Source organism: Scyliorhinus canicula, chromosome 17 (assembly GCF_902713615.1).
Source record: "Scyliorhinus canicula chromosome 17, sScyCan1.1, whole genome shotgun sequence".
Classification (NCBI taxonomy): domain Eukaryota; kingdom Metazoa; phylum Chordata; class Chondrichthyes; order Carcharhiniformes; family Scyliorhinidae; genus Scyliorhinus; species Scyliorhinus canicula.
Genome location: NC_052162.1, coordinates 43,634,582 through 43,654,815, shown reverse-complemented (window position 1 = coordinate 43,654,815; position 20,234 = coordinate 43,634,582). Strand labels below are relative to the sequence as shown.

The 20,234-nt window shown below is 47.1% G+C and overlaps 1 protein-coding gene across 12 annotated transcripts in view; it reads left to right on the top strand.

Moving 5' to 3' along the window:
- Positions 1-6,424: 6,424 nt before the first annotated feature.
- Positions 6,425-20,234, top strand: part of si:ch211-200p22.4 (phosphatidylinositol-binding clathrin assembly protein) — a 176,464-nt gene continuing 162,654 nt past the window's right edge. For 6 of the 12 annotated variants that reach the window (XM_038775660.1, XM_038775658.1, XM_038775661.1 and 3 more), the window contains exon 1: positions 6,425-7,008. In XM_038775660.1, coding sequence (XP_038631588.1) covers positions 6,879-7,008 — 130 coding nt within the window. In that variant the 5' untranslated portion in view covers positions 6,425-6,878. The remainder of the gene's footprint in view (positions 7,009-20,234) is intronic. The other 6 variants (XM_038775663.1, XM_038775659.1, XM_038775657.1 and 3 more) reach the window with 2 other exon arrangements.

Below are 20,234 nucleotides of genomic sequence, written 5' to 3'. Positions count from 1 at the left end.
TCGGCGTAATTGGGAACCCACTCAGGGCCGGCCCAAGGCACCGGCAACTCGGGCAGTCGCCCGGGGCGCCATGTGCTAGGGGGCGCCAGAGACTCGGGTCCCGCGCATGCGCAGTTGGGCCGGTGCCAAATGCGCATGCGCGGTGGCCGCCCTCCCCCAGGGCGGCCCCCTCCACCCCCCCCCCCTCCGTCCGCCCCCCCCTCGGCCCCGCGCCTCGGGCCCACCCCGGGCCCGCCCACCCCGCCTCGGGCTCGGCCCCCCCCCGCCTCGGGCTCGGCCCCCCCCCGCCCCCCCTCGGCCCCGGCCCCCCCCCCCGCCCCGCCCCTCGGCCCCCCCCCCGCCCCCCCCCTTGGCCCCCGCCCCCCCCTCGGCCCCCGCCCCCCCCCTCGGCCCCCGCCCCCCTACCCCCTGGCCCCCCCCACTCCCCCGGCCCCGCCCCCCCACTCCCCCGCCCCCCCCCCCCGAAGGGCGCCGAAGTTCAGCTTGCCCGGGGCGCCAGCAACCCTAGGGCCGGCGCTGAACCCACTGGGCGTAGTAAGCGAAAAAACCTAGGCAGCGTTTAAGGGATTTGAGGGTATTGGGGAGAGGGAGTTCCATCAGGGGGCACATGGGTTCGGGGTCGGGGCCTATCACTCCGTTACGCACTACGTAGCCGAGGATGGCTAGACGGTCGGTGCTAAACACGCACTTATCCTTATTGTAAGTGAGGTTAAGGAGTTTTGCGGTTTGGAGGAATTTTCGGAGGTTGATGTCATGGTCCTGCTGGTCGTGGCCGCAGATGGTGACATTATCGAGGTACCGGAAGGTAGCCCGTAATCCGTACTTGTCGACCATTCGGTCCATCTCCCGTTGGAAGACCGAGGCCCCATTTGTGACACCGAATGGAACCCTGAGGAAGTGGTAGAGGCGCCCATCAGCCTCGAACGCGGTGTACTTGCGGTCACTCGCGCGGATGGGGAGCTGGTGATAAGCGGACTTGAGGTCCACAGTGGAGAAGACTTTGTATTTCGCAATCTCGTTTACCATGGCGGAAATACAGGGGAGAGGATACGCGTCCAGTTGCGTAAACTGGTTTATGGTCTGGCTGTAGTCAATGACCATCCGGTTTTTCTCCCCAGTCCGGACCACCAGCACTTGGGCTCGCCAGGAACTGTTGCTGGCCTCGATGACCCCTTCCTTCAGCAACCTCTGGACCTCGGACCTGATGAAGGTCCGGTCCTGGGCGCTGTACCGTCTGCTCCGGGTCGTGACGGGTTTGCAATCGGGGGTGAGATTAGCAAACAAGGAGGGGGGGTCCACTTTGAGGGACGCGAGGCTGCAGACAGTGAGGGGGGGGTATAGGGCCACCGAATTGGAAGGTCAAGCTCTGCAGGTTGCACTGGAAGTCCAGTCCTATGAGTGCCGGTGCGCAAAGGTCGGGGAGGATAAGGAGTTTATAATTTTAAAAAACCTTCCCTTGGACCGTGAAGTTCGCGATGCAGCGCCCGGTGATGTGGACGGAGTGCGAACCTGAGGCTAACCCGATTTTGTGTTTTACAGGGTGGACAGGGAGCGCGCAGCGTCTTACCGTGTCAGGGTGTACGAAGCTTTCCGTGCTCCCGGAGTCCAGCAGGCAGCCCGTCTCGTGCCCGTTGAGGTGGATTAGCATCGTCGTCTTGGCGAGCGTGCGTGGACGTGACTGGTCGAGCTGAATGGCCGCGAGCCGTGGAGAAGATCCATCGTCGTCGTCGTCGTCGGCCGAGTAGGTGCTGGCAGGACCTTGTGTGCCAGTCCAGGATGGCAGCGCCCAGGATCCGCACGTGGAGTCGGGGCCCCAAGATGGCGGCGCCGAGGTCCCGCACGTGGAGTCGGGGCCCCAAGATGGTGGCGCCCAGGACCCGCACGTGGAGTCGGGGCCCCAAGATGGCGGTGCCCAGGACCCGCACGTGGCGTCCGGGGCCCAAGATGGCGGCGCCCGCAGGACACTAATGGTTGCTGGGGGCGGGGTTAGCAGCGCCGGCGGGCCGATCGGAGCCGCTGAAAGCGGGGGCAGAGAGGCCGCAGGGGCCCCAGGGCGGGGGGGAGAGATTGGCGTGGTGCTGGAAGGGCCCGGAAGGGCCCAGAGGAGGAGAGCTGCGTGGCACAGCAGAGACCGATTTGGCCTGGCAGACCGACGAAAAATGGCCCTTCTTCCCGCAGCTCTTACAAAGGGTGGAGCGGGCCGGGCAGCGCGGGCGAGGGTGTTTGGCGAACCCACAGAAATAGCAGCGGGGCCCCACGGACTTGTCTGGGCGTCCCGCGGCGCAGACTTGAGGGGGGTCGGGAGCGGCGGATGGCGGTGGGGAAGCATGGCAGGAGGCCCAGGGCGCTGCAGCGCGGCTGGGGACATAGGCGAGGGCGTTTAAGTCGGCGACCTCCAGGGAGGTGGAGAGAGTCCGTGCCTCAGTTAGGCTGAGGTTGTCTTTTTCCAGCATCCGCTGGCGGATAGCAGCAGACTGCATCCCAGCCACGTAAGCATCTCTGATCAAAAGTTCCATGTGCTCAGTGGCTGAAACTTGGAGGCAGGCGCAATTCCTCCCCAGGACAGCGAGGGCCTGGTAAAAATCATCTAAGGACTCACCGGGGAACTGTTGTCTGGTAGCCAGCAGATGTTCGGGCGAACACTCGGTTTACCGGCTTAAGAAACTGTCCTTTCAGCTTATCCATGGCCGCGTCGTACTCTTTTTCTTCCCCTATCATCGCGTAGGCCGCCATGCCCACGCTGGAATGGAGAATATGAAGCTTCTGTGCCATGGTGGGGGGGCTGCTTGCGGTCGCCAGGTAGCCATCGAAACACACCAGCCAATGCTTGAAGATTTCCTTTGCGTTCGGAGTTTGCGGGCTGATGCGGAGGCATTCGGTCTTGATCCAGAGTTCCATCTTCAAATTTCTAGCTGATTAAATTGATGTACCATCAATTGAATGTGAGACGAGTTGCTGGACAAAAGTATGGCTTTAATCAACTAGATGTTAGCCCTGCGGTCGATTACAGTATAAGGACGACCGCCGGGAGTACTTGGTATTTATACCCCGCCTAACTCAGCCTCTCGACCAATCGGGGAGCCGTCACATGACTGGTCTCAACCAACCGGTCGAGAGGCACATGACCGACCAGGGCCAATGGTAAGCCGGTGTTCTGCACCAATGGCAGGCAGCTATGCTAATCATATCACCACACCAGCGAACCATGTTCATATGTTCTGGATGTGCCCGAAGCTTAGGGGATTCTGGCAGGGGTTTGCGGACGTCATGTCCAAAGTGTTGAAAACGAAGGTGGTGGTGAGATCAGAGGTGGCAATTTTCGGGGTGTCGAAAGATCCGGATTCCAGGAGGAGAAAGAGGCAAACGTTCTGGCCTTTGCCTCTCTGGTAGCCCGGAGACAGATACCATTAGCTGGGAGGGACTCAAAGCCCCCAAAGTCAGAGACCTGGCTATTGGACATGGCTAGCTTTCTCTGTCTGGAGAAAATCACGTTCGCCTTGAGAGGGTCAATGTTAGGGTTTGCCCGGAGGTGGCAGCCATTCGTCGACTTCTTTAGGGAAAATTATCTGTCAGCAGAAGGGGGGGGGGGGGGGGGGGGGGGGCTGCTGTAGGGTTAGTTTAGTGTAGAGTAGGGGGTTAGTAAAGGTGGAACCTGTGAGAGAGGAAGACGGCTTTTGCACTATGTTATAATTGTATGTACACTGTTATTATTGGGCACTGTTATTGTTATAAAACCATAAATAGCTCGATAAAATGTCCATTTTAAACAGGGATATAAAAATTGTACTTTTGTTAAAAAAGATCTTTGTTTAGCATCTATAGAGATGATTTCCTCTCATTGCTACATGTTGTGACATCATAAAGGTAGAAAACTTTGCTCTAATCAGAACTTCCTTTTGAATTTTTTATCATTTTAATAAAAAATGTCAAAGCAATTCTGCTCATGTTTGATTACAATGTTGGAACAGATTCTTCGAAGGACAAATTAATTGTAAGGATGACTGTAAAGGAAAACCTCTAAACAGTTTATCATGGTTTATTATTCAAGATAACTTTAATGTTTGAGCAGAACTTCATTGCTGTATGAAATTCCAAATATGTGTTAATCATGGAGTATATGGGTGAGAACATCATGTGTTATACCAGATAATAACTGTATCACCATCCTGTCTGTGGTAAAACAGCATGTCCTGGTTTGTGTGTGATTACAAAACTTTTCTTCAGGAATGTGAGGCCTGAAAATTCAAGAGACACCCATTTTTCTTAAGGTGGAACAGGCCTACGCTTTCCATGGATGTCATCCCTCCTTAACACCTACTGATAACGCTATTACAGGATGACATAGTTACTTGATTGATGATGTTACTATAAAGCCTAACCATTGTTACTTTATATTGTTGACCCCATTTGATGCTGAATCTGTTCTTGTTATCAAGAATTGTCCCCTAATCATAGAAATTATAATACTAAAGAGCAGTAATTCTTCATAGGTGCTGATTGGTGATATGGAAAAATATAGGAAAAGGTTGCGGGGCTACAGGAACAGGCAGGGGGTCAGAACAAGTGACTTGCTCCTGCAGAAGACCAGCAGACACAATGGCGTCCCTCTGTGATGTGACCATTCTTTGATTCTATGTGCATTTTAAAAGTCAAATCTTGTAAGTTCCAAGAAATTCTAAGTAAAGTAAATTCGAACTGGAGTAACCCAATAGACCTGAATTTTAAAAAATATTTTCAGAAATTGTTTGTGAGAAAAATAGATTTGCATTTATATCATGCTTTTCAAGTCCACGGGGTGTCCCAAAGTGGAATTGTATTCACTGTCATAATGTAGAGAAAGCGGTATGCAATATGCACACGGCAAGATCCCACAGACAGCAATGAGATGACCAGATAACCTGTGTTGGAATGTTAATTAGAGGATAAATATTATCCTGCCTGGGATGACTCTAAAATAAAAGCAAAATACTGTGAATGCCGGAATTCTGAAATAAAAAATCAGTAAGTGCTGAAAATACAGACCTGCTGAGTATATACAGTACTTTCTACACCAAAGATAACTCCCCTGGTTCTTTTCAAAATCCGTGCACCTGTGAGGTTTAATGGCTCCACCAAAAGATGCACTTCCAACTGTGCACACTCATTCAGTACTCAATGGTTCTTTTTTTCCTACTCATTCAGCACTCGGCTGAAGTGCTGGTTTTGGATTTTTTTGCTCAAGTCCTAGATTAGGACTTGAACCTATAATCTTCTGACTCAAAGGTGCAACCAACTGAGCAACAGATTTCATGCACGCATATTGAAGATTATAAATATATTTAACAAACATGGTTAGATTATTCTATTTAGGGGAGATTGGGAAAGTAAATGCATGGATTCTGAATGGAGATGGTTTGACTGGTCACGTGACCTTTTACTTATATTATCAGGATGACCGAGTGTTCCATATTTTAAGGTGGTGTCCATTTTAAAAAATAAATTTAGAGTACCCAATTCATTTTTTACAATTAAGGGGCAATTTAGCATGGCCAATCCACCTACCCTGCACATTTTTGGGTTGTGGGGGCGAAGTCCACACAAACATGGGGAGAATGTGCAAACTCCGCATGGACAGTGGCCCAGAGCCAGAATCGAACCTGGAACCTCGGCGCTGTGAGGCAGCACCATGCTGTTGACCCTTATTTTGTCTGTTTGTCCCTTATTTCTAGTAAGAAGTCTTACAACACCGGTTAAAGCCCAACAGGTTTGACTGAGGAAGGAGCAGTGCTCCGAAAGCTAGTGTTTAAAACAAACCTGTTGGACTTTAACCTGGTTGTTGGGTTACGGGTATAGGGTGGATACGTGGGTTTGAGTAGGGTGATCATTGCTCGGCACAACATCGAGGGCCGAAGGGCCTGTTCTGTGCTGTACTGTTCTCTGAGTTGGTCACCCTGTATATTATGCACTTGTACATATAGCTGAATACAGTATCACAGTAATTGACACTGAGCCATCGTGCAGAACAAGCATTATCCTAATTACTGGAAAGGATGGAAAAGCAGTGCAACCACATGCCATTTCTGCCTCCATTATTTAGTGGTGCCACTCACCCGCCCCCCAAAACCATCACTGTGATTCCTAAGTATCTTGCTGCATGGCTATCAACACGTTTTGGACAAAATCACTGTCCCATTTTAAAAAGTAACTGGACTCGACCCAATTCGCAATTGAGCCTCGTCCCCACCAATTTGAAACACTGAATGAAAGCAAACAAACTTGAGTCACTTTATTTTTTTTTAAATGTTCTGCTGTGCGGAATATAGTACACGCTCGCGGCAGCCGAACCTGAGTTGGAGAAGGAGTTACTTTGAGTAGTTGATGCAGTTCCACCTTAATCCCTGCCTGTGGTTTCCATCACCTGACAAAGCAGCTCCCAGCGCCGCCGCCGCCGCCATTTTGGCGCTCAGTGCCCGCCCGAGAAGGCGGAAGAAAAGCCGGGCGGGCGGTGGGAGGGGGGGGCAGAGGAAGAGGAGTCGCTAACCCTCGGAAAATATCACCGGCAGTCCCGTCAAATACTCTTCCGAAATCAGACATGTGTGAAAATCGCATCCGTTCTGTTGGTTAATCACGCTGCTTTTCCGAGGATAAAAAGAAAAACGTTTTTTTTTGGGAGGGGGGTGGATCGTTTGCATGGCTTTTTTAGAGGAAAACGTGTAATTTTTAAAACTCCTCTTTCCCTCAAATTGTTCACGTTCGTTGTCAGTGTCTTATATATATATATATATATATAGTTTGTTTGTTTGTGTGTGGAGGAGGGGGGTGCGAGACGAGAAGGGATTTCCTGAAGATTTTTTTTGTGTCGCCTCTCTGTACCTGAGGAAGCCTCGTAGTATTGGATCATGTCGGGTCAGTCGATCACAGACCGGATCACCGCGGCCCAGCACAGTGTCACCGGCTCAGCTATTACCAAGGCGGCCTGCAAAGCCACTACACACGAAGTGATGGGCCCCAAGAAGAAGCACCTTGATTGTGAGTACTTCAAGGGAAGGGGTGGGGAGACAGGCCTTCCAGTTGCTAAGTGACCGTTTCTCTCCCTGATTTAATGTCCTTGCACTTACTAGTTTCCTAGTTATTCTAATCTATATTTAAAAGAACAGACTGGTCAAACGAAGAGTTTGTGAAAACCCAAAACACCCCCCAAGTACCCTCTAAAATGTAGTTTCACTCGCACTTGTCTTCCTCCTAAATCCTCTTCCGATTGCAACATCCGAGGAGGAGCAAACATCGCAGACACTGTTATTCAGAGAATGAATGTCCTGCTTGCTGTGAGAATTTGAGGCAAACTTGGACTGAGTTGGAATACGACTAGGCCTATCAATTGTTCATAATTTGTTGTGGAACTCTATTATTTCTTCCAAAAGTTGAAACTTTTTAAATGTGTGTGACTTTATCTTCAGTTATTCAACATATCGTCTTTTGATTACACTCGAATTGTCCTCTTAATGTTTCTCTCAGTTCTGTGTAAAACAGAACCTCAGCATTGCACTGTAACAGAGTGTAGTTGAAATAAGGGGAAATTTACCAGTAGCCCTGACACACTGCCACCTGTGGAATGAATGTAACATTAAAAGGAGGGCTTGTGTACCACTTTGCATCTAGATTTTTGAAGCAGCCCTTGGAATCAGTGTGGACTGAGGGTAACCCAGGTTATGACAGCACATTTCCCAGAAAAATAGTTAAACTTTTTAGCAGTCCATTAACAAGAGTATGTTAGAACTTGAATAGTATATTTGGTAAGTGGTGGTGTGCTCCAGCTTACTCAGGAGTCTGAGTTACTGTGGCAACATGCATTTTACATGCATGCTGTAGTCTGGAGCTCCACATAGTGATGGTAGAGGCTCCAACTTTCTTTCCAACACATGTCTGACCAGGAATCTTTCCTGCTCCTACCACCTGCCATTGGTGTATGTTGCATGCATTTTCATGTTTGACAATCAACCTATAGGGGCTGGTTTAGCACACTGGGCTAAATTCGTTGGCTTTTAAAGCAGACCAAGGCAGGCCAGCAGCACGGTTCAATTCCCGTACCAGCCTCCCCGAACAGGCGCTGGAATGTGGCGACTAGGGGCTTTTCACAGTAACTTCATTGAAGCCTACTTGTGACAAGTGATTTTCATTTCATTTCATTTGGCTGCGCTATGAACACACTTTACTTGGCTAACAAGTTCTGGGGTGAAACTCAAACCTGGAGTTTCTGGCTCAGAGGTAGAGATGCTATCTACTACACCACAAGACCACTTTGTTGGCAAGTCATAAATGAAAATATAGGCTAAGTTGTACCAGCTAATATCTTAAAAAATAACATTTGGTGAAAATACAAAATGAGTATATCACCGGTGGATTTGAATTGTACATTGAATTTTAAGAATTAAGAAAGTTGGAACTTGTTTCAGTCTTCACAAATAAGTTGCTGGCATTGATTTATGGGAAAGAGGAGGTTCATGTTGTCAACATTGAAGTGTTCTCTTCTATAGAAGGAAGTTTGGATTGATGTACTCCATCCATTTCACAAGTTTGTATGGCATATCTGGTTCCATGATTGCATTTAATGGAAGTGAAAAAAAATTCGCTCTCTGATAGATTTTTAGCCGACTCTTTTCATTTGTAAAGGTGTAATGTCGTTTTAAAATTGACACTTATCCTGAGAAGCAATTGTTGCCCCACTATGTGCGATCATTTTGTATGTGGGGCTGTGAGGATTACAAGGAAATAACTGCCACATGTCTCTGACAAGCTGGGAAGTTGGTTCATGTGTGTTTTCTATATGTACAAGAAGTCAGTGGAGTTGGGTGAGAGACTTCAGACACTCCTTTCACAACTACCAAGTTAGCAAAGACTGCAACTGCACTGTGACTGATAATATTGCAAAATTGAATGGGAACTGTTGATGTAGAATTTTTGCAGAGAAGGAACTAAACCCTTTGGTCAGGAAGTATGCACCTTGCACAATTTCAATACCATGTAAATGAATACACAGCATGAATTACAAGGCTCTTACAATGTAAAGCATGATGTTTATTCCAAAAACTTTTGGAATGCAGTTGAAAGATTTTTTTTGCATACTGTGAAAATCCCCTACTCCACACTACTGCGCCTGTAACTGGTACACTGAGGGAGAATTTAAAATGTCCAATTCACCTAACAAGCAAGCCTTTAGGGATTTGTGGGAGGAAACCAGAGCACCCGGAGGAAACCCACGCAGACACTGGGAGAACGTGCACACTCCACACAGTGACCCAAGTCGGGTATTGAACTTGGCTCCCTGGTGCTGTGAAGCAACAGTGCTAACCACTGTGCTACCGTACCACCCCACGATATCAAAAAGAATAATTCCATAATTATTGGCCAAAATAATAAGTAACTATGATGTCTACTGCACATTACAAATTTTTTCCAGACTTTCTCAGTTAATATGTTGTCTTTCCCTTTACCTTCCTTATGCATAAACAAAAACTGAAATTTAATTGGTATTATGCTAGGTCATTGACTTGACACATTCATTTATCCTGTCTCTGCAAGTCTGTTTGACATGGTTTGACATGCTAAGTGTTTCCAGCATTTTGTTCCCCCCCCCTCCATATTTACAGAATAATTGAATCTCTACAGTGCAGAAGAAGGCCATTCGACCCATCAAATCTGCACCAACCCTCTGAAAGAGCACCCTCCCTAGGCCCAATCCCCCACCCTTTCCCTGTAACCCCACCTAGGGGCAATTTACCATGGCCAATCCACCTAATCTGCACATCTTTGGACTGTGGGAGGAAACCGGAGCACCTGGACGAAACCCATGAAGATACTGGGATAACGTGCAAACTCCATAGTCACTTGAGGTCGTAATTGAACCTGGATCTTTGGCGCTGTGAAGCATCTGTGCCAACATGCCACCTTCAGTTGTTTGCCTAATGATGCTGCTGTTTTAAGAAATTGCTCAGTAATTGGTTTTTGAATCTGTAGGTGCTGGTTTCACTCTACTAAGTTATCAAGGGTTCTGTTTGAATCTTGATATCAGGCAAACTGGTATCACAGTAACCTTGATTCTGCTTTTCCCAACTTTGTTCAGCAGGATCTCTATATTTGACGACGGTGTCCAAATACCTCTTTTTCAGAAGCAACTGAGGAGCATCACACAGTATATTTGAATCTTAATTGTTAAACCTTTTCAATGCATGTCTAAGCTTTGTTCTAAATGTGTTTAAGCTTTAGGATACTATCATCTGATGTCTTGCCGAAAAATAAAATGCAGCAGATACTGAAATCTGAAACAAAAACAGAAAATGTTAGAAATGCTCAGCAGATTAGGCAGCATCAGTGGAAAAAGGGGAAACATTGGCAGGGATTTTCCACAAACCCTGCATCTTTTGTTGAGGTGCCCACCATTAGCCGGCGGAGAGATCTTCCAGTCCCGCTGTTGTCAACAATTGTTTTTCCTGTTATACGCATCCTCTGCTGCCGGGGAATTCACGGCAGAGGGCTGCCAATGGCGGGATCAGAAAATCCCACCAACGGGAACAGCTGGAAAATCCCACCCAGTCTTTCAGTTATAAATCTTTGCAGAAAGTGCTGTTAATATAATGGCACGTCAAAATTATTCAGGAGACTAAAGTGATGAGTGCTCAGTTCTCCAAACTTTTTTTTTCTTATTTCTTGAGGGGCAATTTAATATGGCCAATCCACCTATCTTGCACATCTTTGGGTTGTCGGGGTGAGACCCACGCCGGGAATGTGCAAACTCCACATGGGTAGTGACCTGGGGCCGGGATTGAACCTGGGTCCTCTGTGCCGTGAGGCAGCAGTACTAACCACTGCGTCACCATGCCATCGCCTAGTTCTTTAAACTTGAGATACACCTGGTCACTTGTTACACCTGGTCACTTGTTAAACTTTGCTGCCATCCTAACTGTTGGCTAAATTGCACCTTCACATACTGTCCCGAAAACCTATTGAGAATCACTAGGAAGAGGTCATCTTCGAGTTTGTAGTGCACTCGCATTACTTTCTGACATTGAAAGTTATTTTCCCATCTGTATCTACAAATACTCATTTTGCTGATTTTAAGATTGATATTGTTGCAATGTGTGTGACCCAAGGAAATGTTACAGTATCAATTTTCTTAAAACCTGAAATAATCTGCATTTGAGGTTGCACATGGGAAAGATTCTGTTACGTAATGTAGCTGGATATCTTGTTTTATTTTGTCATTTATTAGGGACTTGCAACGCAATGGCAGCTTCTGACGATGGATGTTGTAAGGCAATTGTAGTTGCTTACTGGAAATTAGGATCTTTTAAAAGCAAGTATAGTGAAATTAAAGAGTTTCCATCCTTTTTAAAAACGGAAGGCTGTGGGAAAGGGGCAAAGATCACTGTTCAAAAATCAATTAAGGTAATGATGCTTTTGAAGATTGGAGCATGTTTGAAAGTGCTAATACATGCAACTTGGCAGATGGAGATGTATTTTTTGTCACTCTGAAGTGACTGGATTAACTTTAGGCTGCGGATGATGTAGTCTATGGTTGGCACTTGTATATTTGTATCCAAAGATTCTGAAGAAAGAATTAAGAGGGCCTGACTAAAATCAAAATTCCATGGAAAGTTATGCCAGAGGTCTGTAGGATGCATAATCTATATAATATGAGACAAAATTAGTTACTGTTGGAGAAATGTCAGTTAATTTGGGCCTGTCAGTGTAGATTTCTAATGAGCAAGTCATACTTGACTGTTCTTCAGAATATTCTCTAGATGTAAGAGGAAAATGTGGTTAATGTAGTTTATTGAGATTTTCATGACTTATTCGATACAGTATTAAATATTGTGCTAAAAGATAGTACAGGTTGAGTATGCCTTGTTCAAAAAGCTCTGAAATCCACCCTTAGTTTCGAGCGCCGAAATCGTGTTTCTAGTAAAAAATTAACATGTTGTTTACCTGAGATCCGCTAGCTATGTGACATTTCACAACTCCGAGTCCTCACTGTTGGCTGTTCTAGCACTGTTGATATTGTTCCTGTGGCTGAATCCTTCCAATTGACAGCTAGAGGTTGTTGAACCAAAAAAAGTTATCCTGGTACCTGATTCCCTGTTGGGAGAGAAGCTGCCTACCCACCCCCCCCCCCCCCCCCAATCAGACTCTGCACCGATAGGCAACTCCGAGCAGTGTCTGATAGTCATTTGCAGCTTGGTATTCCAGAATCTGAGACACTTTCGGCGTCAAGCATTTCAAATAAAGGATACTCGACCTGTACATATTATTAAGGAGAATGTGGCTAAATGGATAGATAGATCAAAAACGAATGAAATGGATAAAAGAACTGGAAAAATATTGGATTCCGAAGGGCTTTATTTTCAACTTTCTCTTATTTTGGTACCAATCATAAATTCTCTAGATTTAGAAATATTCAGGCAATATTAAAACATGCTTATATGAAATTAGAGATATGACAAATTGTGATGAGGATGTTTACAGACAGGTAAGTGACAGATGCAGTCCAATAGAGAGAAATGTGAACTAATCCATCTTGAAGTCAAAATACAGGAAATAAAATGTACCTTAACAGGTAAGATTTTTAAATAGAGGTGAACAGTCCCTTGGTATGTTGAAGAACGAGCCTTTAAAGGTGGCAGTGCGAGTAGATAACACTGTACAAGGGACAAATGAAAACTTTATATTGTACTGAGGGGAATCGAATACAAAAGCAAGAGGCCACTGTTGAATTGTAGAAGATCTTTGGTCCAGTGGCAATATTGTATACTGCTTAGGACATCCCAATTTAGGAAAGAGATAATATCATTGGAAAAGGTATAATAGCAGGATGTTATGTACCTGCAAAATTGTAATTTTGAAGAAAGACTTGAAGTTTGGGCCTTTTCCACTGCAGCTGTTGGGGAAGTTGTTGGAGAAGATACTGAGAGATAGAATGTATTCACATTTGGAAGCGAATGGACTTGTTAGTGATGGGCAACATGGTTTTGTGCGGGAAAGGTCATGTTTTAATTTTGTCACCTCCTCAAAAACCTAATTGATGAGGGAAACGCTGTGGATATCATCTGCATGGACTGTAGTAAAGCTTTTGACGAGGTCCCTCATGGTAGACTGGCACAAAAGGAAAAGTTGCATCGGATTCGGAGTGTGCTAGTTAGATGGATAAAGAACTGGCTTGGCAACAGGAGACGGAGAGTAACAGGGCAGGGAGATTTTCAGAATGAAAGTCTGTAACTAGTAGTGTTCCACAGGGTCAGTGCTGGGACCACTGTTTGTTATATATATATATATATATATATACTATATATATATATATATATAATATATATATATATATATTTGCAGATGACACTAAGATAGGTGGAGATGCATATAGTAAGGGGGACTGACAGAGAATACAGCAAAATATAGATTCATTGGAGAGTTGGGCAGAGAAATGGCTCATGGAATTCAATCCGGACAAATGTGAGATGATGCACTTTGGAAGATCAAATTCAGGTGTGAATTATACAGTAAATGGCAGAATCCTTAGGAGCATTGACATAGGAATCTGGGCGTTCAGGTCCATAATTCCATGAAAGTGGGAATGCAGGTGGATAAGGTGGTTAAGAAGGCATACAGCATGCTTGCCTTCATCGGCCGGGGCATTGAGTACAAGAGTTGGCAGGTCATGTTACAGTTGTATAAAACTTTAGGTAGGTCACATTTGGAATATTGCGTGTAGCTCTGGTCACCACACTACCAGAAAGATGTGGATGCTTTGGAGAGAGTGCAAAGAAGGTTTACCAGGATGTTGCCTGGTCTGGAGGGTGTTAGCTATGATGAGAGGTTGAATAAGCTCAGATTGATTTCGTTGGAAAGATTGAGGCTGAGGGGAGACCCAATTGAGGTCTACAGAATTATGAGAGGTATGGACAGGGTGGAAGACTCAATTACAAGAGGTCTCTGGTTCAAGGTGAGAACGGGAAAGTTTAGGGGAGATGTGCAGGTTGTGGGTGCCTAGAACGTGTTGCCAGTGGAGCTAGTGGAGGCAGGCATGATAGCAACGTTTAAGATGTACCGTGATAGACACATGGGTGGGGAATGGAGGGATACAGAATGGAGGGCAATAAGTCGTAGGTCTAAATAAGGAATCTGGATCGGCACAGGCTTGGTGGTCCGAAGGGCTTGTTCCTGTGCTGTAATGTTCTTTCTGAGAAGTTTGAAGCCTTGAAGAGCTGTGATAACAACAAAAATGTGTACTTATATAGCTGTCTTTAACATAAATGAACTCCAGGCACCTCACGAGTGTCATAGAAGCAGAATAGTGAATACTAGGGCAGATGACCAAAAACTTGCAGCTAGATTTTCACTACCAAGGCAGGTAGCATGAGTCAGAAGCGGATTGTAGGTGACCACAGGGATGGGTGAGTACCATGGCATGTTGGCAAGAAGGCACACCTCAGTTCTCTGGGACTAGTCTCAGTTGTTTTAGAAATTGTTAAGCCCATTAGCCCTCGCACCTACTCATCATCCATCACCTTGTAACCTCAATGCAATCTCATTCCCCTTGTCAGCTCTATATCCATTCTCCCAGTATCCACCATGGGCAGACGTCGGGAACCATGTTCAGATGAAAAAAACTTAACAATTCATTCATCCACATGATACTGGAAAAAAGCTTTCATTCATGAAACCCATTCAAAGATTTTAACTCTCATTGTGTTCAAGCTGTTATCAAAACAAACTTATTCTCAAAAGGCCAAAATTAGAGGAGCACAGATATTTCAGAGGGGTGTGGGATTGGAGGACATTTTAGCGATTTTGGGGTGGGGGGGAAGCGAAGATCTTGGAAGGTATTTGAAAACAAAGATGACATAAAATTGAGGCATTGTTTAACCAGGAGTGATGAGTGAACAGGACTAGGTGTGAATAGGGACACAGGCAGCAGAGCTTTGGGTGACCCCCAATATACAGAGGTTGGGGAGTGCAGGCCAACACAGTGTGTTGGAATGGTCAAGTCTAGAGGTAGAAAAGACATGATGAGGTTTTCAGCAGCAGATGAGGTGATGTTATAGAGATGGAAATATGTAGCCTGGGTGATGGCACAGTTTATCTCTGAGCCAAATGTGACAACCCAGGTTGTGAATGGTTTTACTCAAACCTGTTCCCAGGAAGAGGACTGGAGTTGGTGGCTAGGGAAGAGAGTCAAGGTAAATGATGTGATGGTAAGGGTGCAAAAATTTGGGTTTTGACTAAATGACTCTTGGAGCACAGCACTGGCACAGATGTAATTCTACTGATTAATTTCTGTGATTACTAACCAAGCAAATAGCCTTTTAAAAGTTTGAGAGATTTTGATATTGTTCTTGCATTGGTGTTTAAGGTAATAAAAATGGATTGAGGAATACAATTTTCATTTATTAATTCATGGGATGTGGCTGTTAATGGCAAGATCAGCATTGATTGCCCTTAACTAATTGTTTTTGAGAGGATGGTGGTGAGCTGTCTTCTTGAGCTGCTGCAGTCCATGTATACCAACAGTACTGCAATGGAGGGAGCTCCTGGATTTTGACCCAACAACAAAAAACAAGTGGTGATTTAGTTCTAATTCCGTGTGATGTTTGACCTTAAACGGGAACTGGCAGCTGATTGTGGTGGTCCCATATACCTGTTGCCCATGTCCTTGGTGGCAGAGGCCAGGGTTTGGAAGGTACTGTGGGAGGAGCCACAGTGAGTAGGTAGAATGCATGTAGATGGTACATGCTCCTGTCATTCTGCTTGGGTGGTTGGAAGTGAATCTTTAAGCTGGTGTATGGGTGATCAAGCAGGCTACTTACCCCTTGACGGTATTACATTTCTTTGGGTGTTGGAGGCAAAAAGGAAGTGTTCCATAGCACTAGCTGTGCAGTGTAGATGGTGCACAGGCTTCAGGGAGTTGGGCATTCAGTTGATCACCAGAGAATTCTCGATCCTGCTCTTTAAGTTTCTGTCAGTAGTGGATGGCAGTTCTGGGCTGGAGGGGGTCTCTGTAGTTGAATGTCAAGGGAGATTGTCTCTTGTTGCAGATGATCATTGCCTGTCAATTGTATGTTGTGAATGTTGCTTGCTACTTGTTAGTCCAAGCCTGCATGTTGAGAACAAACAGGAAATGGGGAAGGATATTGATAAAGTAGCTTTAGATGGTCCTCAGACATTCACCTGAGGAACTCCTGCAGCATTGTCCTGGGGCTGAGATGAAGGGAGTTTAAGATTGCAGTAGAATACATGGGCTGGGGGCGGACCCAAGAAGGGGGATGGTTGATCGGCAAGGGAGGGGGCAGGTGCCCTCCAACCAGGCTGATCACCTGGAATGTCAGGGGACTAAACGGGCCAGTCAAGAGGGCGCGTGTGTTCGTGCATTTGCGGGCTCTAAAGGCGGACGTAATCATGCTGCAGGAGACGCATCTAAAAGTGACTGACCAGATCAGACTAAGGAAGGGCTGGATTAGCCAGGTCTTCCACTCGGGCTTGGACTCTAAGTCCAGGTGGGTGGCAATCCTGATTAATAAACGGGTTCAATTTGAGGCAGAGGGCGCAATTGCAGACGGAGGGGGTAGATTTCTTATGGTCCGTGGTAGGCTTGAGGGGGTGAGGGTAGTCCTGGTGAATGAATATGCTCCAAATTGGGACAACACAGACTTCATTAAAAGGGTGCTGGAGAAAATCCCAGACTTAGATTCATGCAAGCTGATCATGCGTGGGGACTTCAACACGGTATCGACCCCGGACTAGACAGGCCATGCTCCAGAACGGGTAGGCTCCCAGCGACGCCGAGGGACAGCAACTCAGGAGGAAGGAGGCGGCCAGAGAAATAGGCAGCATAGTGGGCGATATGGGGAACAGAGTGGATGACCCGTCAGGACTGAATAAGGTGTTTCGGGAGTTTTACATCAAGCTCTATACCTCGGAACCCACTGGGGAGCCGGAGTTGATGAAGCGTTTCTTAGACGGACTGACCTTCCCAAAAGTGGGTAGGGGGCTGGTAGACAGACTGGGGGCCCCGATCAGAGATGAGGAAGTATTGGGGGGCTTGAAGGCCATGCAGTTGGGTAAATCCCTGGGGCCGGATGGATACCCAGTGGAGTTCTATAAAAAGTTCTCGGAGGTAGTGGGGCTGGTGCTGACTAGGGTATTTAACGAGGCGAGGGACAGAGGGACTCTACCCCCGACGATGTCACAGGCTACCATTTCACTGATATTAAAACGGGATAAAGACCCGGAAGCGTGTGGGTCATACAGACCAATCTCCCTGATCAACGTCGACGCCAAGCAGCAGGCTAAGGTCTTGGCGCTCAGAATTGAGGACTGTGTCCCGGAGATGATCGGGGAAGACCAAACAGGGTTTGTTAAAGGCTGGTAGCCAACTTGAGAAGACTACTCAAAGTGATCATGATGCCCCCGGAGGGTAGAGAGGTAGTGGTAGCAATGTATGCCGAGAAGGTCTTTGACCGGGTGGAGTGGGACTACTTGTGGGAGATACTTGGAAGGTTTGGGTTTGGGGAGGTCTTTGTTGACTGGGTTAGACTATTGTACCAGGCTCCAAACGCTAGCGTGAGGACGAATAGGATAACATCAGAGTACTTTAGACTACTCCGGGGGACCAGAACATAGAACGTAGAACAGTACAGGCCCTCCGGCCCTCGATGTTGTGCCGAGCCATGATCACCTTACTCAAACCCACGTATCCACCCTATACCCGTAACCCTGTGAGCTGCGAGGGGGTGGAAGGGAATGATCAGGGGAGGGGTGGAGCATAGGGTATCGCTATACGCGGATGACCTGCTCCTGTACGTAGCGGACCCGCTGGCTGGGATGGACAGTATACTCGGAATATTGAGAGAATTTGGCAGGTTTTCAGGGTACAAACTGAACATGACGAAGATGTTTGTAGTGCAGGCGAGGGGCCAGGAGAACAGGTTGAAGGGGCTGCCATTTAAGATGGTCGGAGAAAGTTTCCGATACTTAGGGATACAGGTGGCACGAGACTGGGGCAGGCTGCATAAGCTATCTTTGACTAGATGGTGGAGCAAATGAGGAGTGAGTTTAGGAGATGGGATGCACTCCCGCTATCAGTTGCGGGGAGAGTGCAGACGGTAAAGATGACAATCCTCCAAAGATTCCTGTTTATTTTCCAGTGCCTCCTGATTTTCATCCCGCGGTCCTTCTTCAAAAGGGTCAACAAGATTATTATGGGCTTTGTCTGGGCGGGGAAGTCCCCGCGGGTGAAGAAAGCGATGCTTGAGAGGAACCGTAGCAAGGGGGGCTGGAGCTGCCGAACCTCAGTAACTGCTACTGGGCGGCCAACATAGCCATGGAAAGGAATTGGATGGTGGGTACGGGGTCTATTTGGGGGTGAGTGGAGGTGGCTTCGTGCAGGGGCACCAGTTTGGCAGCCCTGGTCACGGCCCCCCTACCGCTCCCGCCGGCCAGGTACTCCACCAGCCCGGTAATGGTGACAGCCTTGCGGATCTGGGGCCAGTGGAAGAGGCATGTAGGGAAGGTGGGAGCATCGTTCTTGTCTCCAATATGCGACAACCACCGCTTCGCCCCTGGGAGTATGGACGGTGGATTCCGAGCGTGGCGGCAGGCGGGGGTGGGAAGGATGGGCGATATGTTCTTGGGGGGAGCTTTTTGAGCATGTGGGCCTTGGAGGAGAAATTCGGACTAGTCAGAGGGAATGACTTTCAGTACTTGCAAGTGCGTGACTTCATACGTAGACAGGTCCCATCCTTCCCACACCTCCCACCAAATGGGATCCAGAATAGAGTCGTCTCTAGGGGAGAGGTAGGAGAGAGGAAAGTCTCGGATATTTACCGAGAACTTATGAAAAGGGAGGAGTCCCAGACAGAGGAACTGAAGCTCAAGTGGGAGGAGGAACTCAGCGAGGAGATGGAGGAGGGGGTATGGGTGGAAGCCCTGAGTAGGGTAAATTCAGCTACAAAATGTGCTAGGCTCAGCCTGATTCAGTTCAAGGTCATCCACCGGGTCCACATTACGGTGGCCCGGATGAGTAAAGTTTTTGGGGTGGAGGACAAGTGCGTTAGGTGTGCGGGAGGGCCAGCGAACCACGTCCACATGTTCTGGGCATGTCCAAAACTTAGGAGATACTGGGAGGGATTTGCGGACATCATGTCCCAGGTACTGAAAACTAGGGTGGTGATGAGTCCAGTGGTGGCAATTTTTGGGGTCTCGGAAGACCCGGGGGTCCAGGAGGAGAGGGAGGCCGACGTCTTGGCCTTTGCTTCCCTGGTAGCCCGGCGACATGTACTACTGGCATGGAGGGACTCAAAGCCCTTGAAGACCGAAGCATGGCTCTTGGACATGTCGAGCTTTTTAGGGCTGGAAAAAATTAAGTTCACCATGAGAGGATCTGTATTAGGGTTCGCCCGAATGTGGCAACCACTCATCGACTCTTCTTCGCGGGGAATTAAACGTCGATGGTGGGGGGAAAGACATGAGGCGTACATTAGAGTAGAATAGGAGGGATAAATAGGCAGGTACTGTTTACGAGAGAGGATTGGTCTTTTGCACTATGTTTCTGTTTTGGGTTGATATTTGCACATTACTGTATACTGTAACTGTTTACAATGCCAAAAATACCTCAATAAAATTGTTTATTAAAAAAAAGATTGCAGTAGAATCACTATGGTCGCAGTCATAGAGGATGTTATTTATAATTTTGCTAAAAGGTGTTTCATTATTGTGGCAGGGGCAGAAAACTGGTTCCAACTGTAGCAGCAACCTGGAAGTTGTAGGAAAGCTTGGGAGAGATTTGGGAGGTGACTGCACCCAAGAATTTTAGAGAGCAAAGGGAGGTTGAAGATGGAGTGATGGTTGTAAGGGGGGAGGGGGACAAGAACCGTGGTCATACCTCATCTGATTGCATTCCGTTTTGGTACCATACCTCCAGGAAAAGTTATTGACGTTTGAATGGGATGGGTACAGCACAGATTCACAAACATGATGCTTCAAGAAGTTAATACAATGCAGGTTACATAAACTTATATTCCTTTGTGTTCAGAGGTTGCTGGTTGATGTAATTCAGGCACTTAAAATGATAAAAGAGTTTAATAGAGTAGGTGCAGAGAATCTTTTGCCCTGAGGGCCGAAGCAGAGCAATGGGGTGTAAAATACAAACTAGACTTCTCAGGGATGAAGTCAGAAAGATTTTGGTATCAAAGAATTGGAGTTGAGGTGCA